The sequence below is a fragment of the Tribolium castaneum genome, chromosome 6, assembly GCF_031307605.1.
Source record: "Tribolium castaneum strain GA2 chromosome 6, icTriCast1.1, whole genome shotgun sequence".
Taxonomy (NCBI): Eukaryota; Metazoa; Arthropoda; class Insecta; order Coleoptera; family Tenebrionidae; genus Tribolium; species Tribolium castaneum.
In genome coordinates, this window is record NC_087399.1 from 7076371 (window position 1) to 7101726 (window position 25356).

The following is a 25356-nucleotide window of genomic DNA, read 5'->3' on the forward strand; positions in this document are numbered from 1 at the left end:
TTCATACTTTCCTGTTAAATTATAGGTTCGGTTCGATTTTTCCGTATGATTATCGCCTTTAATTCTTGTTCTTTTGTATTATAAAATTTGAAAATTTCCTTATACTGCAACTTTTATGACATTTAAAAATTGCCCTAATAATTATTTATTATTCGAGGCGATGAAGGGATTCTTTAGCTACAAATGAAAAGGTTAAGTTCAAAAGTGTATTATACATTTTTTTTCTCTAACAGGACTTCAAGTTTAATCGATAAAAGTTATTAAATTAATTTGCTGGAATTTGTAAATTTCATTGAATAAAATAAATTTAAAGTATTTTATCTACCCTTGCGGTTAAAGTGCTAGTTTATCTACTCAAAAGAGTTAATAAAGATATAGAAAACTTAACACAAAAATTTAACTTTGAAGAGCTATATCTAATCAAAAAAGGCTGAAACAATTTTTTGTCATAGGAACTTTTAATTCAGTTAAATGTCAGTTATCAGTATCAAAAAAATGGTCCGCGACTTGAATCATCCTATAGAAAAAAAAAATTTTTACGATACAGATGTTACGAAACTAAAGATTTTAGGTTTGTACAGTCCGGTCTACGGAGGACTATAACTTAGGAGACGAAATTAACGAGGTATAAAATGGCAGAATTTTTTGAACCCAAAAAATAGTACGGCAGAGTAAAAATTTAATGGAATTATCGAGGACGGGAACGTTTTATTTGTATGTCGTTTCATATCCTAACCTTTAGGTATCCGTAGTCTAGTCTTTGACTAAATGATCAATAGAATTGAAAGTATTTTCTTTTTAAGAAATTTGCAACACTATTTGAATAGGTAGCGAATTTCTTTGTAGTACTATTTAAAAACTTCGGAATTACCAGTTTGTCAATTGTCATGAAACTTTGCCTCCTTTATTCTTTTTAAAGCTGACTAAAATTAACTCAAGTTCATTAACCCCGGGCTCGAGATAAAAGCACCCTTTATCCATCCCAATCAAAGGAAACTATGAGTAAAAAAAAACGCATCAATTTCACACATTTATTATTAAAAAAAACAAACAAACGAAACACGCTCAATGCCACTCCATATCACAGTAATACAAAAATACAAAGGTAACTTCACAATTTGGCCTTAATTAAATTATTCGTCGCGAAGATATTCTTCGGATCCAACTCCTTCTTCGTGGCTAAATACAAGTCGACGCCTACTTGTGACACCGTTCCTGCATACCACCGCCTTCTTAGTTTTCCAACTCCGTGATGGTGCGAAATACTCCCACCACAAGCTATAATTTCATCCCTGGCTTTTGTTTCAAGGATTTCGTGAACTGTGACGGGATTCTCAACATCACGGTGATTGAAACCGAGATAGAAGTAGATGACACAACCGGCGTCGTAGGTTTGGGTCACTCGGCAGTTTATCATGTAATATTTAATCCCTTGGGATCGGCATTCCTGGGCTATGACCTCTTTCACGTTTTTACACAGGACTAGGGCGCGGTCCCACGGGACTGAAGTCTCGAAAGACTCCGCCACGATCTCGTACTCCAAAGCCAGGTCCTAAAACAAGTGTTTCCCAAAGTTAGGGATTAATCCCTGAACGTAAAATCTAGCCTTTAAAACCATAGTCGAGGTCAAAATTAAAATTCCCCCTGTATAGTGTGTAGTTAGTCATAAAAAAAGTTACAATTTGAGTCTATAACTTATAATTTATAAGTTATTCATTTTAAGTTGCCATTGCCAACTTGACAAGCGTAAAATAACTAGTGACTCATACCAACCTGGCAACACTGCCAACTGTTTAAAAATAAAGAATCAGCTTACCCTGATGTAGGCTATGACGAAAGTGAGCATGTACCCCCGCTCCCCGTTGGTCTGCCCCGCCGGCATGCCCCCAAACTGCAACCCTATACTATATATTTTTTTCTCCTGCGCCTTCACGTCCGCTTCCTCCCCCTCAAAGAGCAAAGTCATGACACACATCGTATCGACATTAAAACCCTTGATTTTTGTAACATAAAACTTCTTCAAACCGTCCAAAATCAAGCCAAGGTAACTCGATTCCGGCTTCAAAATCATCCCGAATTTAAACTGTCCATTGTCCATCAACCGAATCGAAGATGGCTGGCACCGTTGCCTGGCAACTTCACGCATACACGCAAGCCCCGCCTCAAAATCGGGGAAAACGATCGAACCGAACCGATGGCACTTCGGCAATGGTCGGATTTTGATCACCACTTCGGTGATTACCCCGAGCGAGCCTTCCGAACCCATAATCACGTGGTTAAAGTCCGGCCCGCAACTCAAACGAGGGACTTGACAGTTCTTCTCAAGGACACCTTTCGGCGTCACCATTTTGACATGCACTAGGAGATCCTCAATGTTGCCATACAAATTTTTCTTCATTCCTGCCAACCCTCCAAAAAATTAAAAACAATGTCATGAAGTAAAGTAGGGTTTTACCGGACGCCCTCGTAGCCACCCAGCCTCCTAGACTCGAGAACTCGTAGCTGTCAGGCTCGTGCCCGGAAGTGAAGCCCAGTTTCCGGAGTTCACGTTCCAGGTCTTGGCCTATGATCCCGCTCTCGCAACAAGCGACGAGATTCTCGCGATCTATCCATAAAATCCGGTTCATTTGGGACGTATCTAGGGAGATAATGGTTCGGGATTCCCCGGTGGGACACTCGACGGCGCCCGAAACCGCAGTCCCGCCCCCGAACGGTATAACGACCATGTCCGACTCATCAGCCAGTCGTACCAACTTGACAACGTCACTGTGACAGGTTGGCCACACCACAATGTCGGGGATACGTTCGAAAAACGACGTTCGAAGGGTGTATATGTCATGTAGGGTCTGTCCGTGGGCCCGAATGAGCCGGTCTAGGCCCTTCAGGGAGTAACTTATGTCCAGGTTGGTTATTCTGGCGAGATTCTCTGGGGATATTTGCGGTTTGGGGAATTTCTCCTCTGGAGGGACTTCCTGCGCTTTCTTAGGTTTGGAAAAATCAACATCGAAGTTTTCCTTCACCCAGCCCATCAAATGGGGCAAGCGGAGGTCACCGATGGGATATCTACCCAAATAACGTTACATATTGACAAAAAAAAAACAGTTGGTATCACCTTTGCCCCGTAAAGCGCACCTCGTTGGCAGCACTGTCGAAAATGAATTTCGAGTCTCGATACCCCCACCCGTTCCATTTTAGCAAGTCTTGGCTGAAATTCGTGAAATTTTAATCGATTGGTGCGTCTCGCGTGGTAAATCATGCAAGAATTTGGACAAAAAGCTGATTTCTTGAAGGTTAACGGCGACATTTAAACGGTTTTTGTCATGATTATCGCAAAAATTTGCAATAAACTTAAATAGGTGGCTTAGATAAACGAAATAAATGCTAATAGGCGAAGCGTACTTGATTTTTACTACTTTTCACAGCCGACTAGTGGAATGAAAAATTAACAATACGCAATCAATGATTTATTCTATTGTTTCGCGATGACATTTTGAACTTGTTTCGAGCATTTATTCGTCCCACAGAAGCAAAACAATTTTGTTTGTTTTAATTTACCGGTTGCTAATTTTACTTTTTGAATAATCGGCTCCGACCTTCGCTTTATCGAGTTATCTGTTATTTTCCACAAAGCATTTTATATAATTATATAGTTTATTTATAAACACAATATGTGGCAAACCACAGTCTCTATTAAGTTAAGTCTCAGTTCCATCAAAATTTAAAATCCTCTTCTTAGTAGAAAAACAATTGAACACCGAACACCGGTAACCGCTGTTATTTTTCTGGTTACAAGAGTTAGAAAAGTAGGACTTTCACCACTTTAAAGGGAAAAGTAGGGGAAGATGTAGAAAAATTAATAAGTGTGTTAAGAATTGTATAACTTGAAAAAGTTTAATAAAATAAAAAGTCGTGTTTTTGTCAAAAAAAATCAAATTATTTGAGAAATAAAGCAAAACTGACCAATAACAATTGAGCCTAAAGCATCAGTGTTGAGAGCTACATCTAAAAATGCAAAAAATGTAAGGTGTTCCATTTAAGAAAACATGAGTTTGCACTGTAGTTAATTTCAGAGACATCCTGTATACTTGAAAGTAATTTTAGGTGAGTCAGGTGATGAGTATTTACGGCTTTCGTAAAAAAAATATCAATTTTTTGTAGGATTTAAAGGTCAATAATGGACTTTTTCACATTGCTGGGACACCCTGTAGTATTATTCATTTATTATTTTTTAATAAAAAATATATATTTCAATTCTATATTCACTATAATTAAGAAAAAAATTCGATAATGCGTAAAACCCTCGGAATGTGGAGGTTGTACTGTATCGATTCTCCGTGCATGACGTAACTGGGTGTGAATGTGGCCTTACCCCGATAAGAATTCGTGTAAATGGTCCTTCAGTAGTTCAAATGTACATCACTCTACTTCAATAATTATCAGCAATAATTAACGATAATAAATAAAAAATTCAAATTTAAAATCAATACCGCGCTCATCTCCGATTATCGACCAAATACACAAAAAACAGCGTTTTTAGTACTTACCGGTTTTTCGGCACGGCACTCTTCACTCGAATAACCGCTTCGTTTTTTTGGTTAAGTACCGGTTTTCGTGCTTCCATGCCTTACGAAAAAATACTCCAACTTTCTGGCTTTTGCCTTTTATAGGTACCATGAAAAACCAATTAAATTGAAGGTAAAGTGAGTATCACACCGCCTTAACAGCCCCCTCAAGGCGTGACGCGCAATGTTACCAATCGTAGCGTCAAAATCACCAAACGCGACATAAATTACTATAATTAATTACACAATAAAAGATTATTTGCTATTTATTTAAAAAACACTAGTTTGTAACTCATTGCTTATCAACACGTAAAATTAGTGATACATAGGGGGTAATTAAAAAATTACAGGTTGTGACAATACCGGCACTTGGTATAAATCTATTATAACATACAAAACGAACTCAAATCATTTCTGCACCAATTTCATTTAAATCAATTTTATTCAGTGTCAACACACACAAAAAAGAGACGAAACACAAAACGAAAATAATAATTTTTGCGACTTAATCTAAAATCGGCGTCGTTTCGGGGCGAAATCGCGCCGGTCACTAATCCACCTATCCCCACGCCTGAACAAATTGCTCGTTTGTGGCACATTGTCGTCCTTCGCCTCAACCCCGTCAACTTGGGGGCTTTGGAATGCCTGCTCTTGCTCATCTAGGATGCTGTGCAACTGGTGCGCTTGCATGAACAAGTTATTCTCCTGTTGCCTCCTCTTCATTTCCTCATCCTGGTGCAGCAAGATGGCTTGGAGCGACTCCTGCTGCCTCCTGATCTGCTCCTCACTCCTGCGCCGCTCCTCCTCCATCTGCCGCTGCTTCATCTCCCATTCCTGCTTCTGGCGGTCGCGGTCCATCTCCCGCGCCCGCAACTCCTCCCGCAAAAGCTCAGTCTCGTGCTCGTGCCGCGCGTACTCCATCTGCGCCTCCAACTTCTCCATGTCCATTTGGAGGTCTTTCTTCAAGGCCGCCTCCTTCTTGGCGTACAAGTCCAAAAGCTGCTTCCAGCGAAGCCCGTATTCGTGCTCGAACGTGTTGGGCTCGGATAGGCGGGGGCCCTTGCTGCGGGCCTTGAGAAAGTCGGGGTTGCGCCGCGGGAGGAATTTCTCCGGTAGACCGTCCGTGTCGTTTGTGGACTCGTGGGGCTCCACTACGACCGGTCTCAGAGACTCCGTAATGAAAAAACAGCGTTCGGTGCATTTGCGAATCGCGTTTAAAGCGAAGCCCTTTCGGCCAAACTCGACGACACCTTCGCCGGTGGGCTTCCCCCGTTCGTCCACGAGCACCAAGGCACGCTCGACCTCCCCAAACACTTGAAAGGCGTAGTAAAGCAGCTCGTTTGAGACAAAAGGGGCCAAGTTCTTCACCCTAACCGCCGCACTGTTCGGCGCAAACCGAATCTTCAAAGTCTTACCTACGGATATCTAAATGTTAGGATTTACCGTCCAAGTTGCTAATTGGTTCAGGTCTTAGATACTCTTTTGCAAATAAAAAATCAAAAGTCCCCACTAAAAAAGTTATTCAGTGTCAACGGTCAAAAGTATAAAAATAAATAGTAAATGTGACGTTTTATGAAAATAGGTCGACAAATGTTGTAGATCATATAATTGTCTATAAAAATTGTTCTTAAAGTTTTTTTTTATATATACACATTTTCCCATCACCCATGTTATAGTCTGTTTGGCGAATTTTTTTAACGTGATTTCCTATACAGCCAAAGTCCTGAATAATCTTTAACATTCTGTTAATTTAAAAGACACTAATTCCAACAACTATTTACTTTTTGTTTACACATGACGGACGGGACAAAAACAACTTGTGTGTGAAAATAGCTCTAAATATTTTTTATAGAAACGTAGTACCAGTCAAATTGTTTGCAACCTACAATCAGAGCCACATTTTTCAAATTTGAAGTACGAGCAGGAAAAAGAAATACAAATTGATGACGGACGGGACACAAAAAAACTCACATTTTTATCATTGAACTCTCTATAAAATTCTGTTAATTTAAAAGACTAATTCCAACAACTATTTACTTTTTGTTTACACATGACGGACGGGACAAAAACAACTTGTGTGTGAAAATTGCTCTAAAAATGTATTCAGACAGACTTTAACAATATTAAAATTAGACAGTGGAAGTTTTAAAATTCTTGGTTTTGTTTTAACAACGTAAGAAAAAAGAACAACTAGAAAAATATTCAACAGTTGTAGTACGTCAGTATTTTATGTTATCGCCTAAGAGGTATAGTATGTAAATTTTAGAATCCAATAAATTATTACAACTTAAATTATTATCCTAAAAAACTCTATGTCGCAAAATACATTAAACATAAATCGAGTCTTGTATTTAACTTTACTAAAATTATTTTGAAATTTCGGTGTCAGGTTGCATTTTTTTTTTTTTTGGAATTGCTGAGATAATAACTGTATGATCTACAACTTTTCATGGCCATTTTCATGATAAGACTTACCGTTGACGAGGCAAACGCCACAAACGATACTTTTACCTTTAGCATTGAATAACCTTTTTAGCACTTGTCGCACTGAGTTAGGAAATGCTCAGATCAAAACCTCTAGTTTGTAAACTACCTCTTCAATTTAGTTGAAATTTTGTATCCGGGGCTTTTAAACTATGAGGAATATGCTTATTATATCAAATTTGATATAACATTTTGTTTGCAGGGGTAGAATGGGGGTAAAATAAATAATAAGAATAAATAAGAAATAATAATATCAAAAAAAAAAGAAATAGAGTAAAAACCTCAAATATTTTGTTTTGGCAAAAATACTCGAACAGGTCAATTTTTTTTTAAAACATAAACTCTTCTCAACTTAATTTAAAATTTTACACTTTTTATATTTTGAGTAATGACGTCATCTACACTTTTTTTATAGAACCCTTTAATATTTTTTTTTCGATCGATAGATAGTGTTGGGAAGCCTACAGTTTAAATTAAATTTTCTTGGAACCCCAAAAGCAAACACTTGCAATAATGTTAAGCAGTTTTGTTGAGAACAGTAAAGATTGGCTCTGATATACAAAGAATTTTTTTTTTCTCATTACCTTCTTCTAAATTTAAATTCTTAAATGGATTTTCAATCGATGATAATTCAATTGACGGAAAATAATGTTCAAATGTTTTCTGCAAATGGTATAAATGTTCTACGTTCTACAGTCAATTTTTGAAAGGCAGTGTTAAGAGAAAGCTCGTTTAATGCCAAAAAAATCATTCGGTTTTTGAAGTCAATGAAAATCGTTTCTACGAGTTAAAAAATCATCGCTTCAATTCTGTTAACTCTCAAAATATTTGTTGTTCATTTCATTCAAAATGAAAAAATGTCATCAAGGTATGTTAGCAATTTTTGTTAGTTTTTTTTTTTTAGTTTTTTTTTAGTTTAAATAACCGGGAAATTAAATCTCTTGATTTGATAATACAAGTAAATATAATCAAAAAACCTCACGGAACACCTTATAAAGTTCCTTGGAATAATGGGGTTCCGCGGAACATAGACTGAATAATATTAAAATTAAAAAAAAAATGAAAAACCAAAATTTTAAATCAACAAAAACAAATAAAATACTAATATGTAAGCAAAAAATTGATTCTTTATTTAAAAAAATATTTTCGAAGTGCCCTCCACCAACCTCTTGAGACTGTGGAGAAATTCTTCATTTTTCAATTTATTAGTCGAATATTCTACATTTTTTTTTAATTGAGCTGTTCGAGCATTTTTGCCAAAACAAAATATAAGCCGCTTTAATAAGATTATTTCATAATTTTACATCAATTTCTCTTTACATTAACTTATTGACTAAATATATTATGTACATTGTGTGTTTTGTATTCATAGAAAAAAATAAAAATTTTAAATATTTTTTTTCTCATGTTTCTTATGAAAATTTTAGTCGTCAGTCTTTCTCAGTCTGTTAAGAATGCAAAGCTCAATATTACTGCATTTTTTTCCAAGTAATTAGTGAATTGGTTGGATTTAAACTAATTAAAAACGATTTGGCGCCGAAACAAAACGCCCTCATTTTTACTCTAGCGTACTATTTTTTTGGGTTCCGATTTTGCATCTCGTTTCGTCTCCTAACTTATACTCCTCCGTAGTCTTACCCTTCAAAACCTCTCCATCCAACTCATTCTTGGCCTTCTCGCAGTTGGCGTAAAAATCGTATTTTACGAACGCAAAAAACTTCTCCTTATTCAGAAACAACTCGCCGAACTCGCCGTACTTCCCGAACAGCTCCTTCAAGTCATCCTCGGTCACTTCGGGCCCCAAATTGCCGATGTAGAGCCGATTACGTCCCGAGAATTTCTTTTCGGAGGTTTCCACAGGGGGCAAGTCCACCGTGGGCCCCGCGATTTGCGCCAGCTTTTCGGCGCAAATGTCGTGGAAGCGGTCTTGCGGGGGCGCCTCATCGCCGTCTTCGCGCGGCGGCTGCCGGTTGTAGGGTCTGCGCCCTCGGGGGTTATTGAACCGGCCGGGGCCCCCACGGCGCCGGAAACGCCCCCCGCGCTTCTCAAAGCTGGGCGAATCGGGCGTGTCTTCAACTTTTTGCGAATTTTCACTCATTTTAAATGAATTTTAGGAAATGTTTGGTTTGGTTTATACCGACATGTCAAAAAAGTACCAACTGACTAACTCAAGCACACGAAAAGCTCGAGATTTGGCACGTAGTGTTACAGAAACTGTTGCTAAAAAAATACAAAAGGGGCTTTTTCGTGCTTGTGACAAGAGACAAGCTACAATAAAAACGTGCCAGTGCTTAAACACGTCTTATTTTTTTAACTGGATGTGGGTGGCTGTCGGTTGTCAAAATTGTACCGATTTGACACTTCTAGGTTATGTAGTTTGAAAAATTTTTATTTTATTTTCGTCCAAAAACGCGATAATTGCGTCGTTTTTCGTTGCGTTTCGAATCGGTTTACCATGTGTGAGGTACCGGGGCTCCAATGCGGGTTCATTTCACGTGATAAAAGCAATAATTCGTTCGTAAGTGCCAATACAAACAAATCCTGAATTTCGCAAAGCGATGACTATGGAAAGCAATTCTCACAAATTCAAACAGAAAAAGTCGCTCTCCCGGTACCTCCTCCCCAACAAAATCCCAAACAAAGTCGGTGTTGCAGTGAACCGTAGTCAAAGTGCCCGCGAGCCGAGAACCGAGCATGAAGAGGGCCCCCCGAAGCGCTCGATGACGATATCCAAGCGCCCCTTGAGTCTCAACGTCGCCAACATGAGCCCCACCAAGGACCCCTCGAATTTCCTGGTAAGTGTCCCCCTGAGCCAGTTAACTAAATCAAGTAAAAGCAAATAAACTCGCCCCTGGACCGGGGCACAAGCGTCTCGGAGAACAACGTAGCCGACGCGAGTCTCACCGACGACAACGTTTTAATGGAGAAAAGCATCTCACATGAAAGCGTCATGAAAGAAGGTAATTTGGTGTTTGCAAAAAGGGGCTGTCTTACTGTCTTTATAGCACAGGTTTTGTATTTGATTCCGACGATGCAAGCCCGCCAGCGCAATTTCCTGCAAGGGAAAATCGGGGCCAACTCCCTGCTGGGCCCCCGGGAGCTGGAGCGGGTGTTCCCCAATCGCGAAGTCACGATTTTTGTCGGCACCTGGAACATGAACGGGCATACGCCCCCCAAGGAATTGAACGACTTTGTGCTTCCCATTGGCATCAAACACGTACCTGATATTCTAGTTTTCGGGACTCAGGAGTCTTGTTCCGAGAGGTTTGAATGGGAGGTTTGCCTCCAGGAGACTCTCGGACCCTCGCATATCTTGTATCATTCCATATCATTAGGTGGGTGAGACTTTATTAAAAAAACCTTGTGGGGGGCGTGTTTGTGACAAAAATACAGCAAATTCAATCAAATATCACCAAATCTGCAGAACTTAAAAAAAGTACATACACAAAACAGTACACACGCAAAACCGTACAAATAACTTAACAGTGTACACAAAAGGACGCGTGTTTGTGTTTATTCTTTTGACTTATTTTGCTGTTTATGATCAATGCACACCTAAAAAAAACAATTTCTCCGTTTGTAAAGTGTTATCAAGCTTATTTTATACTGTGTTAAAAATTAAAACAAATCATGGGTGTTCTAAATGTATTTTTTGTTTAAAATGTTACGACAGGTTGGAACTGGAAGCTAAAAAAAAAGATTAGTTTTAAAAAAATAAAATTTTTATTTGCTAATTTCGATAAATTTGATAAACACTTTTTTCTCTGTATTAAACATTACTGAGGTAGTGTTAAGTGAAGTGAAAAAAAATTATTGGCCAGTCTAATAAGATGTTCCAATGTTACTCATTGTCTCTATTTTCTTTTTAAATACGTGGTAAATTCCAAATGCTGACAAAATCTGCTACCACAATAAACATTAAATTAATAAATAATAAGTAATGAGCAAATTTTACTCTACATTATCTAGTTTATAATCTACAATAAAAGTGTGATCATTTTTAACCCATCTACAGCGATTTTTCTGGTAAAAAATTATTCTCCAAAAATGAGGTGTTTTTTTTAAATAAATTTTTTAAGGTTCGCCTTTTTGCCTTTTTCTTGTTGGGCTAGTCCAACACAAAATTAAATATGGTTTGAATATGTTGATTAAATGAAATTTTAATTAAGAAGTCAAACATACAATATTTAAATACAGCTACTACTAAAAATAATATCATATTAACTCAATATAATTGAATTAAAATATATTCAAAAATTCTAATGAAATTTTAATTTCATTAAGAAAGTAGATCTGATATTTTAAAATTGATCTAAATAGATAAAACAAGAAGCTCATAAAAATTCCATGTAATAATGCAATAAATATGGGGTATTGCACTTGAAAAATTGAGTTATTGCCATTTTTTGTAAAAAAAATTAAAAAAATCGTGGTAGGCGATGGAATATTATCGACTCCGAGTTCGCCTTCATTGCATAAGGTGCGCTAAAGTTTAGCGAATCGACTAGAAAAAAGTTGGTTAAGTTATCTTGTTTTGTGGGTCTATGAATGACGCTATTTTCACACATAAATTGACACAAGTCAAAAACTATGACAGATAACCCGGGTGCATTATATCGACAATTTAATCGCGATTTCAAAAATGTAAGAAAAATTTGGGTTTTTCATTAAAAAAACAGAACTTAATTGGGTATTTTATTTTGAAACACCCTGTATACAAATCGAAATATTTTTAAAATGTGCCTTAATCCAAGACCTATCGTTTATAAAAAAAAAACAAATCGATAGCTTCCACTGAAAAAAAGTTATGGGACTTGGACGCACCACTGTGTCCACCCTGTATGTCAGTTTTTCGCCTTTTAGGCACTCTCCACTTGGCGGTTTTCGTCCGCCGCGACCTCATCTGGTACATATCGATCCCCGAAGACGCCTCTCTGTCCGTCCGGCCAGGGACGGCGTTCCGCACCAAGGGGGCGGTGGCTTGCTCGTTCCTCCTCTTCGGCACCTCCTTCCTCTTCGTCACCGCCCACTTGACCGCCCACCAGGAGAAGGTGAAAGAGCGCGTCTCCGACGTGCGCAAAATTGTCAATTCGCTCGACTTACCCAAAGTCATGCCCTGTAAAAACAAAAGCAAGGACGTCACCCAAAATTTTGATTACGTTTTCTGGTCCGGAGACTTGAATTTCCGGTTGGCCACGCCCCGGAGTAAGGTTCTGGAGTGGTTGTCGAAGACAAGTTTCCCGCTACCGGAGCATCTGCCCCACGGGTATTTACACCACGATCAGTTGTGTTCGGTTTTGGCGGATGGGGCGGCGTTTAAGGGATTTACCGAAGCGAAAATCACTTTTCCTCCGACTTATAAAGTAGGTTTTTTTGATTGGTTGGGTTGGGGCTTAGGTTTGGTTTTAGTACGACCCTGGGACGCAAAATTTTGACACTTCTTCCAAGCAGAGAACGCCGGCGTATACCGATCGGATTTTGTTTAAGCATAGGGCGGGGCGAAGGTTTAGTGGACAGATGGAGACTCCGCCCCTCCAGTGTCTGGTCTATGATTCGGTTTCTTCCATCACGACGTCGGATCATAAGCCGGTGTGGGGCGTGTTTAAGGCGCATTTGAGGCCGGGCTTGGATACGTACGCCCATTTTTTTTTGTTTATTGCTTTGAGGTTAAAATTCCTTTTTTAGGATACCGTTAGCCGCCGGTTTGTTCCATAGAGATGTTTATTTGGAAGGTTTGAAACGTCGAGCGACTTTAAATGATTCCAAAGGCGCCACAGCTGTGTGTTGTATACAATAAATGACCAGTCCTAGTCTAAGTGTCACACATGCCTTCTACTAAGTGTACCTATCTACTGTTCTAGTCAGCAATATTAGCACAAGGTTTTTTGGTTATGTTCTAGTCAATTTTTAGTCATTGTTGATTTTTATTTATTTATTGTTAAAAATAGAGTAGATTTTATGTACCCTTTATGCTACAGGGTGACCAAATATTTTCAAAAAAATTTGGTACAAACTACGCCTTTTCAAACTCAGTGATATTCTTATATCAGACTAAATTTTCGAAAGTATTTTTTCATTCCGTCTCCGGATCACTTCATTGTGATTCTTGTTACTATTTGTTGGAAATCCTAATAAATCTATTCATTGAAGTTCGCTTTTTATTACCACTCCTCGTAACTACTTTTGAAACGTGCCTCGTATAGTCCATAAAACCTCAACCCACAAAACGCATTATTTAACTTGAATTTGTAAAAAAAATAACCATACAATGGGTACTTAATGTTTTAAGAGCTATTATTGTCTTAAAATAATTAAGAACGCCGGTAATTAAAAATTAAAAGTGGGTAGTTCAAGTTGCCACCCAAATGAACTACTGGGAGTGCAGCCGTTAGGTTGCTTAAATTTCAAATGGGGCCCAATTTTGGTAATGAGCGTGCCGTATTTTTCCTGTTTACGTCCATAAAATGAGTAAAGACACTCGAAAGTGTTAATAGGGCGATAAAAATTCAAAGTAGTTCAAGTTGCGCAACGGCGCATGCGCACTCGTGTCACTTGTCAAACCGTTAACGTTGACGATTCAAAATGGCGTTTTGTTATCAGTGAATAATATTTACTTTAACTAGAAAATATGTTTATTTGTGTTCGAATTAGCTTCGTTATGTTGTTAGGACTTTAGGGAGTGAATTTTCTTTATGATGGGAACAATTGCACACACACAGGAACCGTTCAGTATATCAGGTCTGTGTTCAAAGTTGTGTTTTTCTTTTGTTTTATAATTGGGTTTCCCCGTCTCAGATTTATCCCCCGAGCAGCAAAAAATCCTCATCGACATCCGGCGCCGAAAGACTGAGCTTTTGTTACAAATCCAGGTGAGTAATTGACCTGAAAAATCTGGGAATCAGTTATTGTGTTGGTGATTAATCGTACCAACCTAGAAAATTTCGAAATCGTGTTTGCATTATTTTACTGTTGTTTATAAACAGTCTTTGCGGAAACGTACCCGTGGGTATTTAATGACCTGATTTTTGCACCAAGGCTTTCGACGTCTTTATGTGCGGAAAGCGACACGACAATGACATTCTATTGATCTAATTACCCCCATAGCCCCCATTATTAGTTAAAATGAAAATATTCGAGTAGGCGTGGAGATTATTGACAGGACAATGGCAACGCAACGGTGACTTTTTCATTTCCGACCGCAATCGAGACATCGATTGTTAAAAATGCTGGTCTTGATTTAATTTCCGCCTCGTTTAATGTAAAATCACCGAATCTTGATGTTCGTAATTAAAACTCTTGTCCGAAATCGAACATACAGGGTGACTCTGTTGAGAGATTTATGACAGTTATTCCCAGCCGACTATTCGAGTTCGTGACATAAATAACAAAGTAGTTCGAAAAGGCAGCCATAACGGCGCCACCTGTTTCAAAATGACACATAAATTGTCGGATGGAAGGAAAAGCAACGAAAGATTTAAATGTTCTTTCGTCAGATCGATTTAATGGACGGAAGTCGTTCAATTTCTTAATTCATTTGGAAGTGGGTCAAATGTTTCGATTAGATTCGATCATTTCGATGCAAAAAGTCGGTGCGAATTGCGAATTATACAGGCTGATTCCAAAGCATGTACTCAAATATATCATTCCGAGTTGAACTAAATTATTTTCAAAATGGCTGGTCTTCCAATTTTAAATTTTAAATGGCAACCGCTTGTTTAATTTTATTTTTGAATTCGTGTTTTTAAACTGAGTAACATATTAAAATGTCGTGTGTTATTTTTTTAACGTAAATTTTACAATAAGTAAATAATTGTTTTGCATTTGATAATCAAAGGTCCGAAAAATCTTCAGAAATCATCAGGATTGTCAACTGTCAAATTGCGAGGCTACTATGATTTTTTTGAAAATGAGGACCAAAAAGTGGTTATAACAGTTTTTTCAAATAACCCTGCTTTTTCAATGGCAATGAAGACTTTTATCTACATTTCCATCATTCTCTCTCTTACAGTTTTTGAAATATTTAAAAAAAAACGGAATTTTGGTTCATTATTTTTATTCTTAATCGAGTAAATTTTTGAAAAATACGATAAAGTTGTGTATTAATTAAAAGAAATGTTTGATTTGTCCACCATTTTCATTCGAGAAATTCAAAATACGACGACAGACTAACTGAGTTACTTTACATTATTAACTAAGTTATAATAAACCATAATTTAATATTATTGTTTAATTGTTTGCTCGATAATGAATCAGCTAAAAACTAAATAAAATGTTGAAGTTTGACAATTATGCAAGGCCTACTTGACTAACGATGAAATTTAAAAATGTTTTTTGTGATTATTTTAAAAACTGTAAAAGATAGGTATAGGACGTGTAATAAAAGTCACCATAAATGTCAATGTTCTTTCGATTGCCGTTAAGAAAATAGGAACGTTCTATTTGAAAAAACTGAATTGTGGTCGTTTTTTGATCATTATTTTGAAAAAAATTATACTAGCCTTGAATTTTGACAAAAGGCAATTTTGAAAACTGTGAAAGTCTCTTCGAACGTTCTGTTATCTAATGCAAAAAAAATATTTACTTATCACAAAAGGTTTAAGGGCTGTGATATTTTAGATAAACCCTTGCAAATGATAATTTTAACGAAGAAAATGACATTATGTCAAAAACTACGACAGGTAAGTACCAACAACTTGGGTAATTTTTAATGAGTTTGAGAAGGCGAATTATTTAAAATTTCAAAATTGGCGCCAATTTCTCGTAGTTTCGATAATTTTGAAAATAGTTTTGTTTTGATTTCGGTTGTTTTTAAAATTTCAAAGCCGTAGCTACAGAAGTTAAAAAGTTTCTAATGTTGGCCCTAAAAGAATCACCCTGTATTTTTGTTAATTTCGAAGTGATTTTTTGAAACCAAACATTTAAAAAATGTATTAAGTAGGCAAATCAATCACCGCCACGGCCGCCTGCCTGCAAATCAGTTTATTTTTAAATTTTGAGTGACTCCTGTCCTCCCACACGGCCACCCTTGATCTCAAAGGTCATATTCAAATTGCCGTTCTTGAGCTCGAATAAAATCAAATTTTCCCCATTTTCTCTCTATGAATACAGCCTTCACAAGGCAATAAAATCGAATTAATCGTAATTTTTCCTCTTATCGCTATCGCCCAGCCAGAGCGGATGTAGTCTTATCCCCTGGAAACGGAAGCGATATTCCGGGTGCAAAATTTCGGCCTCGTGTTTTCGGAATTTTGTTGTTTTGATCGGGAAGGTCGATCAAGTGCGAAACGGATCGAGTCGCTTTTCTCGGCTCAGTTTTGCTCGAATAAGCGCGGCGCAAGGATCGCAGTGTGCCTGTGGGTGATAAGAGGATGTTTGTGCCTTAAGAGTTGTGATATTGTTGTGGAAAAATCGGTAAACAATGCGATTTTTGATTCGATTGTATATTATCTGCTCGTTTAGTGTTAGTTATGTCACTAGTAGGTTATTTTTTGCGATGAGTAATTAATTGACCGGTTCTATAGATATGTAATTGTTTTTTGACGTAATAACTTGGAATTTCAATAATTTCACGTCACTCGCCTCCAATTCGGTTCATAATCAAGTGAGTCATTTCAAGTCATTTGATTTTTTCCGGTGAATTGTCTCAGTAATTAGCGCAACGTTGCCACTTTTTCTTCACTTAAAAATAAAAAAGCGAGTAAACAAAATCGATCGATTCCCCTTTCACCCACCCTTCTTTATACAATAATTTAATAAACCTAATTGAGAAACTCGATAGTGCGGCAAGAGAGTGGACTGCCTTGCCCGAGGTGGAATGACGTATGTCGTAGATAGGAAAAGGACGCGGGAATATCCGGTGATTTTGAGAAATGTTCCAGTTTTTTCACAAACAAGCGGATATTGTGGTTGTTGACTCTTCGATGGTTATCTCAGAATTGTAAAAAATGATGATTTGATAAGAGGGATTGTGTTATCTTGTTTGAATTATTTTTCGAGTCACCAGACAGGGTGGCCTCAACATTGCGAAATCTCAAATTACTCGGCCCCTATCAGCGCTATTTGTACCAAATTTCGCACATTTGTAGCTAGTGTGGTGACCCACATTTCGGGAAAAAATTGATTATACCGGGTGTTTGTAAAAAAAGTACAGTGGGATTTTAACCAGTTTGGGTAAAAACCCAAAGGCGGGGCTTGTGTCTGAGGTGAATATAATTATAATCACACGTAATCTCTCATTAGCGTCACTTTGTGATCCATTTGTTAAATGAGTAATCGCCGTATTTATTTTTTACGGCTTGTTTTCGCGTATATATCGTTCTTTTATTAGGCGTTATCGTCTTCCGCATCTCGAATTGGCAAGCAAAGTCGGTTTCGTCCGAAAATAACGCCGGTTTCTGCATAAATCTAATAATACAATGTGAAGTTCGATCGAAAATAAACTCCTCGGCTCTCAACCGAGTTAATTTAATGTCACACACAACTAAAAATAATCAACAATTCGCAATTGGATTATCTATCGAGATGGAGAGAGAGATCGATGAAAGGGGAAAGGTCAGCAGACGGTCGCCGGTTTTTTTTTTACCCCAGAGATTGGTCTTTTGCGTATGTTTACGAGGACGACGATACGGAATGCGGAATAATAAATAACTTGAAGTTATGAGACTTTGCCACGTTTTATTGTCTCAGAAATTGGCGAGAAAACCAAGAGAAAGTATTATGCATCCTTGTTTCGCACTTGGCATGTGTCAAATTTACGATAAGTGAGGTTATGGCCGCCACGCGTACCAAATTGAACTAAAAATAGCGCACCTATTACCATTACTTTTAACTCGTTTCTTCAATCGACTGAATGAGCAGATAATGTCCGTAAATTCGCCGCGTCGTGATAGTCACGCAATTTTTTTTTTTTTTTTTCAGAATTGTCAAATAAATTCCAAGTGTCAAGATGAAATCGTGTGTGTGTTAAGTAAATAAATATAAGTGTTGTGTGTTTTCTTCATTCTGATCATTACTTGAGTGTGTTTTTATCGAACGTGCCATGCGATGCAGTACTCGACTTTGAGCCGTGAACGTAAAGGTTCAGTGACTAGTACAACGCATAATGTCGCCAATTGGTTTTCCTCGTTGAAACGTACGAAAAAAGGCAAAAACCACAAGAGCGATGCGACGTCGAAAAGCGCCTGGGATTTGGCCACTTTGGCCACCTACAGGACAACGGTAGGGAAAAAGCAAAAAAAATGAATTTGGGCGCGAAAACGGGAAAACGTGATTTTATAATTTAACTCTCAGAAAGGTTTTTCTGGTTTTTCTTTATTTATAAATTGTCATGGGAAAATCGTATTAAGTTAATACAGGGTGTTTTACATTTTTTTTACGTATTATACCAGTATACAATGTGAGTCTGCTAAAAGTATATTTTTACTTGTTTACCGTTTATCGAAAACTAATAATCATGCAGAATTCAACGTTTGTTATTGTTTTCTCTATGCTTGTGATTTTTTCAGAAATCTTATAATCAATTTCGTATAATCAAAATGACTTAATAATTCGTGGAAATTAAGGGCGGTTTTTAAAGAAAAATACTAGTGTTTATTTCAAAGTGACGTTTCGAGAATAGCCGCCGTCATCTTCAGGCATTCCCTTGGTTCTTCGAACCGGATAGGTCGCTGGTTCATATCCGGCTCGAAGGACTGAAGATCATAGCACTCGTTATGGAAACGTCGCTTTGAAATAAACACTAGTATTTTCTTCAAAAACCGTTCTTTATTTCCAAAAATTAATACAAATATCAACCCTTACGATATTATTATTATCTATTTATGCCATCGTAAACGGTAAAATGGTATTTTATCTACTGATTACATCATGATAAAACGAAATTTTATCGTATCTAGAGAAATATAGTTCAGAGCCATTGTTGTTTTTCTGTTTTTTTACATCTATAATAAATTGTCAGTCAAAATAATTCAGTAAATTCAATCGAAATATCTATTCTTATGTCGTCCGAAACAAACGAGAGTTTTTTTTTGCAAAAAGTCGTTATACCTAAAGAATAATTAATTATGTTTATTACGTTAATTTTTTACGTATTTTTTTCCATAAAACTTCATAACACATTCTTGTTTTAGAATGATACTAGAAGTTTTAAGTTTTTATCATTTAGTATTTTATTATTGTTAGTTATATTAATACAGTAGAACCTCGATTATCCACCACTTCAGGGTTCAGTTTATTTCTCACTACAAATCTTTTTATTTTTGATTATCCATTTCGAGACGTTTTAAAACCGGAATTGTATATTTTTTAATTTTTTAATTTTCAATTTTTCTTTCTGCATGAACAAAGTATTATATTTATTTTTAATTCTCGCATTTCCAAGTACCTACAAAAGGAATAGAAAAATGTAGTTTTAACACACTCAAAAAATCTTCGAAAATTGTTGCGCCAAACATTTTCTGTCAACCCAACATCTGAAAAAAAATTGAGAATTTGCTACACAAAAACATAAATGAAACATTCATTTTGCTAAGCACAAAATAAAATAAGTAATAAATAATAATTCTATTTAAATAAATACAGAATAAATACCTACCTACAGACTTTTATGAAAATAAAATCTACCAAAGTAACTTGTTTTATTTTATTTAGTTTTTTTCGTTTTTAACATACTTTTAAAAGACGTATGTAAATTACACTTGTATGTCAATACCTATCTTAAATTAATTTTTTACAATGTTATACACGTATCATTGCTATTCAATTCAGAGCTAAAATACAGACTGAACCAAAAGTAACGCAGAAAATTCATCTTTTTTTTTATTAGACATTTTTCAAAAAAATCTCGAACAGATCGATTTTATTTTTTAAATGCTACATTTTGACAGCGTAGTAACATTAAAAACGTCATTGACAACATTTTTGATAAGCGTTATAGATAGTTAACTTCCAAATTCAAAACATAAATTAGAAACAATTCAAAAAAAAAGAAGAAAATAAAATAACAAAATGTAAAAAGTCATCGAAAGTATTATACAAAGAGTTTTATCTTTTTGTTCTTATGTTTTTTTTTGTTTATCTTTTTGTGTTTAGTTGTCATACTAAGTGTTTTCATTCTAATTATATACAAATAATACATAATATGTATAAAACAATTGTCATTTATAAAATAAGTCAAGAACAGATAAAGCCTTTTATGTTGAATTGTCTATTTTTTATTTTATTATATTTATTTTTGTTTTTTATTTTTTCTTATTACCTACCAGATAGATAAAATGTGCACTTCCTACAACTGAGAACAGAAATGTTGTAATTTTAAAAAATTAAGAATAACGTTATAAGTGTCACTATGATGTCAAAATGTAGCATTTAAAAACATGAAATCGACATTGTGTTGATTTTTTTTTTGCAAATGACCCATGGAAAAGATGAATTTTGTCCGTAAGTTATCATTTTTTGTTACTAAATTTATTTTGATACCATGGTGCACCAATTTAATTTAGCATCATTTCCATAATTCGTGATTTTTAATAATACGGCTTGATTTTGTCCATGAAGAGGTCGAATAATGGAGGTTCTACTGTATTAGTTTTTGAGATATTTACAGTAAAAACTACTTTTAGCACACCCACAATTGGCCAATTTTTACTTTGAAATTTGAAAAATTTTATCCATTTTGAGTATTTGTTTCCGTTTGTTTGTTTCTCGCGTGGTCACGTGTCGTCGTCGCAGCCACCTGCACATTTTACCGTAATTTTTCAAATTCCTCGGTGCACCTGTCTGTGCAAAAATAATGTCCTTGTTGCAAACACACATCTGCTCGGGTCATTAAATTTACGTAATTGAAAGAGTTTTTTTCGTTTCCTAAATCGATGATTTATTTTGTTACGTTATTACATAGGACATGACGTAACCTAATTGGTTCGTCGCTTTTTAATCAATCGCCAATCCGTGAAGTGCATTCACACGACGAACATTTGAATTTTTCATTTTCGTTGTTTATTTATTATTTTGTTTTGTTGTTGTTGTTTAGTTGGCTCCACTGATGTGTTCGTGTGTGCGTGTGTGTGCCTCGTACGTTGTTTACGGTTTGTTCCCTTGTTGTTGCTCGTGTTCGTCAGGGGTAAGATATTGTATTGTGGTGGTGATGCTAGATTGTTTTTTTTGCTGTGCGATACACTTTTGTTTGTTAAAAACGCATCAAATTGTGATTAGTAGGCGATTAGAGAAATAATAAATTGTTTTGTAGACGCGCCAGTCTCGATTGTAGGTGGCTATGACCGCATCTTTTTTTGTTGTTGTCCGATTATGTTAACAAATCGCAATTCGAGTCGTTTGTTTATCGAAATAATGGCCTTGCGAAGGTCGGGTCAAGGTCACGAATTTAATAATTGGAATTTAAGAGAATACAACACGTCACCTGTGGTTGCAAAGGTCGAAATTATTATCACGTGACCTGTCGCGACCTCCAATGGGAAAAATATTTGTGTTAATTTGGCGAAAACAATTGATAACGGGATGCAAAAAAATGACAGTTACGTACTTGATTAATTATTTTTCGAGCGATTTGTGACAGTTGAGTTTTTTTTAATCGGCCATATGCCAAGCAGACACAGTCGCTCGAAAAACGACATATTTGCATGTTGTGTACACACGGTGTGAATATTTTAACGGTTTTAAAAATTGAAAACTGCGCCACTGATAATAATAAGCTTGTCGACGCATTCTCGGATGTCGTGAATTTTTTATTGTATTTTTTTTGCTTGTTGGCAGCACCTCAAAGATGAATTGGTGGAGGTCGTCTCCGAGATGGAGTCGCTCGATTCGGGCGAAGACGGTAAAAACAGCAACAAGACCAAAATGATGTCGATTGGAAGGAAGAAATTTAATATGGATCCGAAAAAAGGGATCGAGTACCTGATTGAGAAAGGATTATTGCAGAATACGGCCGAAAGTGTGGCGCAGTTTTTGCACAAAGGCGAGGGACTGAATAAGACAGCGATCGGTGATTATTTGGGAGAGAAAAACGATTTTAACGAAAAGGTGCTGCAAGCTTTCGTCGATCTGCACGATTTTACCGATCTCATACTAGTCCAGGCGTTGAGGTATGTGAAAAAATTCCAATTATTCACTTCTTGTTTAATTGGCGCAGTCGGTAGGAGAATCAACAAATACTCTAACTTATGTTTCTAAAAGCTAAATTTGATTTGTTCGACGTTTTTATGTAAAGTGGTGGAAACTCTATAATTCAACAGATTTCAAGGTTAATTCAAGAACTTGTTTCTTCAGAGCTGTAAAGTTTACTTAAGTTTTTGTACGATTTTTTTTTTAATAATTAAAAAAGCGAAACAAATGTTTCGATCTGAAAAATAAACCTCGATACATGAAAAGCACACTAATTAGCAAAACTTTTGTGTTTCAGGTTGAAAAAGTGCTGAAATGCTACTGTTTTTTTGACTTAATTTGGTATTTTTTGTTCAAAAATAATGCACTGGTGTGCTTAACTGAGTAGTTTGTGTACAAAAATGCTTGAAAACGGCGCAAATTTGATGATAATTTGGATATTTTTTATTATTTTTGACTGAAAAATATACAAATTTTGTTTTTTTTTTTTTTTTTGGTGATTTATGATGCAATTTGACTGAAAATTGCATTTTCGGAGGCAAAAACGTGCAGAAAATCATAAAAAGTGTAAAAAAAGATTGTCATTTTAAAATTGAGGTTTTTTGGTTTGATTTTAATTTTTTAAATTTTCAAAATATGAAATATTCGAATTGGAAAATTATTTTACACGCTTGAAAAATTTCACCAAATTACCTTAATTTGGTGTTTTTTTATGAAGTTTGGTAAAAAACTAAGTAAAAAATAAATTGAAAAAAGTGCAAGAAAATGTTTTTTTCTACCTAATTTGCTCAGTTTTGAACTGGTTTGTGCAGAATTTTGCGTTTTAGGTGAATTAAAGCAATTATATTTAGTGATGTTGATTTAATTTAAAAAAAAATGTGTTAAGATATCTGCAAAAGACAGTCACTTGCTGTGAAATAAATAGAAATAAAATACATATTAGTAAATCTTCTATTTAGATCTACATGATCTAAAATTCTCAAGAAAAAAAACCTCATACGTCTAATAGAAAATTGTTCACTCGAACGATGAAAAATTTATGGTTTCAAGACTGTAAAGTCTATATTAAGTTTGAAGTTTTTGGACGTTTTTTGACAAATTTAGGGAAAAAAATGAGTTTCTAGCTTAAAAATGCTAAATTCACTAAATTTTGGACGAAATTTTGCAAAATATTTCTGTTTTTGGCTGAAAAAGTGCTGAAACGGCCTTTTTCGACCCAGTTTGGTGTTTTTTGATTTTAAATTTCGCGAAATGGGTAAGTTACGGACCAAAAAAATGCAATGGAACTCTGATAGAGGTAAAAAAGTAGTACAAATTTAACGATAGTTTAATTATTTTTTACCAAAATACACAAATTTGGTGGTTTTTCAGGAGATTTATGATGAAATTCTTCAAAAATTTTAAGTTTTCGAGTCACAAACGTGCTGAAAATATTCTTTTTGTTGATAACATTTTAAGCCTTCTTTTTAATGTCTGAATCCTAGATTATAAACACTGTTTTAAAACACGTTTCCCATAGCAACGTTTTTTCACTATTTTAAAACACGCAACGTTTTTCGACTTAATTTGCAGTTGTAGTTTGTAATGTTGATTTAATTAAAAATTTGAAGAAAAGACAAAAAAATATTTGAAGACAAAAAACTTGGTTATTTTATTCCGATAATGAACAAATACGGAGAAAAAAAAGAAAAGTTATTTTTTGAGAGAACACAAGATTTTAGCAAATTTTTGTTTTTTTTTTACAATGTTTTACAGAATTTTTAAGAAAAAATACTAACCTGACATGTAAGTAATAATAAACTACAAATATATGCTTATTTATGTATTTTGGGAATTTAATCGTTCTATTTCAGTTAATTTTAAAGTGTCAAATAAAACTCGGTATCTCAATTTTTGTCGACTTATTGAGGTTTCACTGTATTAAATTTCTACACAGGATTGGACGGTTTTGTTAATTTCAGGCAATTCCTTTGGAGCTTCCGTTTGCCCGGGGAAGCCCAGAAAATCGACCGAATGATGGAATGTTTCGCGAAGCGCTACTGCGACTGCCAGGGCGAGAACAACATTTTTGAAAATTCGGACACTTGTTACGTGTTATCGTTCGCGATAATAATGCTTAACACGAGTTTGCATAATCCGAGTGTGAAAGATAAGCCCACGATCGAGCAGTTTATTAACATGAACCGGGGGATTAACCAGGGTCAAGACCTGCCTCGAGAGTTACTTGTGGTAGGTTTTTGAAAAAAATGAAAGTAGTGGGACAATTTGTTGATTTATTTTTTGAATTTAGGGTTTGTATGAGAGTATTAAGGCCGAACCGTTTAAAATCCCTGAGGATGATGGGAATGATTTGATGCACACGTTCTTCAATCCGGATAAGGAGGGGTGGCTGTGGAAGCAAGGGGGGCGGTACAAGAGTTGGAAGAGGCGGTGGTTTATTTTGAACGATAATTGTTTGTATTACTTCGAGTATACGACTGACAAGGAACCGCGCGGCATTATTCCGTTGGAGAATATTTCAGTGAGGGAGTGTACAGATAGGCAGAAGCAGCACTGTTTCGAGTTGTATGCGAGTGGGGGCGCTGATTTCATCAAGGCTTGTAAGACGGACTCGGAGGGGAAAGTTGTTGAAGGGAAACACACTGTATACAGGATGTCGGCGAGCAGTGAAGAAGAGAAGAACGAATGGATGCAAAGGTTGAAGCAGAGTATTAGTCATAATCCGTTCTATGATATGTTGGCAAACAGGAAACGGAAAGCTCAACATCATAACTAATTTTTTTATACATAATAAAGGTTTGATCGGAAGGGTCGTTTGATTTCTGTGAAATTGAACGAGAGTGCGAAATCTCCAATTCCTAGTCTTGGTTGACATATTATTTATTTATTGTACATAATGTTTTCGTTGCAACGGATGTATATACAGGTGTATTTTGTTTTTTTGTATAGATTTTGTGTAAATAAATTTACAAGTTTCTAGTTCGACTACGCAGCCCTTCCCCTACAATTCTCATGTTTCCCGCAGTTTTTTAATTTTTTTTTTTTCAGTAAAACACGCTACGTAATTATACAGGGTGTTCTAGGAGTGCGTACATGCTCCATAACTTTTTCCTATGCAAGCTGTCGATTTGATTTTTTTTAACGATAGACCATGTAATAAGTCACATTCTAAAAATATTTTAATTCGTAT

At 36.0% G+C, this 25356-nt stretch overlaps 4 protein-coding genes and 1 long non-coding RNA gene across 8 annotated transcripts; 2 read left to right on the plus strand and 3 right to left on the minus strand.

Moving 5' to 3' along the window:
• Nucleotides 1–1017: 1017 nt before the first annotated feature.
• On the minus strand, nucleotides 1018–4840 carry Agps (Alkylglycerone phosphate synthase). The gene is made up of 5 exons (XM_008198501.3): nucleotides 4545–4840; nucleotides 3113–3205; nucleotides 2456–3063; nucleotides 1817–2400; nucleotides 1018–1552 (listed from the first exon to the last, which is right to left on the minus strand). The coding sequence occupies exons 1-5, from the start codon at nucleotides 4619–4621 to the stop codon at nucleotides 1112–1114; spliced, it is 1803 nt and encodes a 600-aa protein (XP_008196723.2). The 5' UTR covers nucleotides 4622–4840; the 3' UTR covers nucleotides 1018–1111.
• A 145-nt stretch (nucleotides 4841–4985) lies between these two features.
• Nucleotides 4986–9345, minus strand: LOC658143 (hrp65 protein). The gene is made up of 2 exons (XM_964552.4): nucleotides 8685–9345; nucleotides 4986–5977 (listed from the first exon to the last, which is right to left on the minus strand). The coding sequence occupies exons 1-2, from the start codon at nucleotides 9142–9144 to the stop codon at nucleotides 5073–5075; spliced, it is 1365 nt and encodes a 454-aa protein (XP_969645.2). The 5' UTR covers nucleotides 9145–9345; the 3' UTR covers nucleotides 4986–5072.
• Nucleotides 9346–9395: 50 nt separating this feature from the next.
• On the plus strand, nucleotides 9396–13195 carry INPP5E (Inositol polyphosphate 5-phosphatase E). The gene is made up of 6 exons (XM_964474.4): nucleotides 9396–9841; nucleotides 9883–10006; nucleotides 10052–10381; nucleotides 11910–12409; nucleotides 12456–12679; nucleotides 12732–13195. The coding sequence occupies exons 1-6, from the start codon at nucleotides 9605–9607 to the stop codon at nucleotides 12841–12843; spliced, it is 1527 nt and encodes a 508-aa protein (XP_969567.2). The 5' UTR covers nucleotides 9396–9604; the 3' UTR covers nucleotides 12844–13195.
• A 394-nt stretch (nucleotides 13196–13589) lies between these two features.
• step (steppke) lies at nucleotides 13590–25145 on the plus strand. Of its 4 annotated transcripts, none has more exons than XM_008198497.3 (6): nucleotides 13590–13784; nucleotides 13842–13915; nucleotides 21076–21165; nucleotides 21816–22147; nucleotides 24128–24395; nucleotides 24457–25145. In XM_008198497.3, exons 1-6 carry the CDS (start codon nucleotides 13739–13741, stop codon nucleotides 24940–24942), a joined length of 1296 nt encoding a protein of 431 aa, XP_008196719.1. In that variant the 5' UTR covers nucleotides 13590–13738; the 3' UTR covers nucleotides 24943–25145. The 4 variants fall into 4 exon arrangements, with proteins under 4 accessions (XP_008196719.1, XP_008196721.1, XP_969493.1 ...); XM_964400.4 differs by lacking the exons at nucleotides 13590–13784; nucleotides 13842–13915 and adding exons at nucleotides 16302–16457; nucleotides 17964–18263; XM_008198499.3 differs by lacking the exon at nucleotides 21076–21165 and having other exon boundaries at nucleotides 13591–13784.
• On the minus strand, nucleotides 13662–14540 carry LOC135266581 (uncharacterized). The gene is made up of 2 exons (XR_010334711.1): nucleotides 13978–14540; nucleotides 13662–13928 (listed from the first exon to the last, which is right to left on the minus strand). It is a non-coding gene; the product is annotated as an uncharacterized LOC135266581 (long non-coding RNA).
• Nucleotides 25146–25356: the final 211 nt, after the last annotated feature.

Coding starts and splice junctions, on each gene's coding strand:
- Agps (XM_008198501.3), bottom strand. CDS start 4,621: ATGGAAGCACGAAAACCGGTACTTAACCAAAAAAACGAAGCGGTTATT. Junction 3,064..3,112: donor GTGCGCTTTACGGGGCAAAG/GTGATACCAACT, acceptor TTATTTGGGTAG/ATATCCCATCGGTGACCTCC. Junction 1,553..1,816: donor TCGTCATAGCCTACATCAGG/GTAAGCTGATTC, acceptor CACTTGTTTTAG/GACCTGGCTTTGGAGTACGA.
- LOC658143 (XM_964552.4), bottom strand. CDS start 9,144: ATGAGTGAAAATTCGCAAAAAGTTGAAGACACGCCCGATTCGCCCAGC. Junction 5,978..8,684: donor GGATGGAGAGGTTTTGAAGG/GTAAGACTACGG, acceptor AGATATCCGTAG/GTAAGACTTTGAAGATTCGG.
- INPP5E (XM_964474.4), top strand. CDS start 9,605: ATGACTATGGAAAGCAATTCTCACAAATTCAAACAGAAAAAGTCGCTC. Junction 10,007..10,051: donor TGAAAGCGTCATGAAAGAAG/GTAATTTGGTGT, acceptor CTGTCTTTATAG/CACAGGTTTTGTATTTGATT. Junction 12,410..12,455: donor CTTTTCCTCCGACTTATAAA/GTAGGTTTTTTT, acceptor GTTTGGTTTTAG/TACGACCCTGGGACGCAAAA.
- step (XM_964400.4), top strand. CDS start 18,090: ATGCAGTACTCGACTTTGAGCCGTGAACGTAAAGGTTCAGTGACTAGT. Junction 18,264..21,075: donor TGGCCACCTACAGGACAACG/GTAGGGAAAAAG, acceptor GTTGTTGTTTAG/TTGGCTCCACTGATGTGTTC. Junction 24,396..24,456: donor TGCCTCGAGAGTTACTTGTG/GTAGGTTTTTGA, acceptor TTTTGAATTTAG/GGTTTGTATGAGAGTATTAA.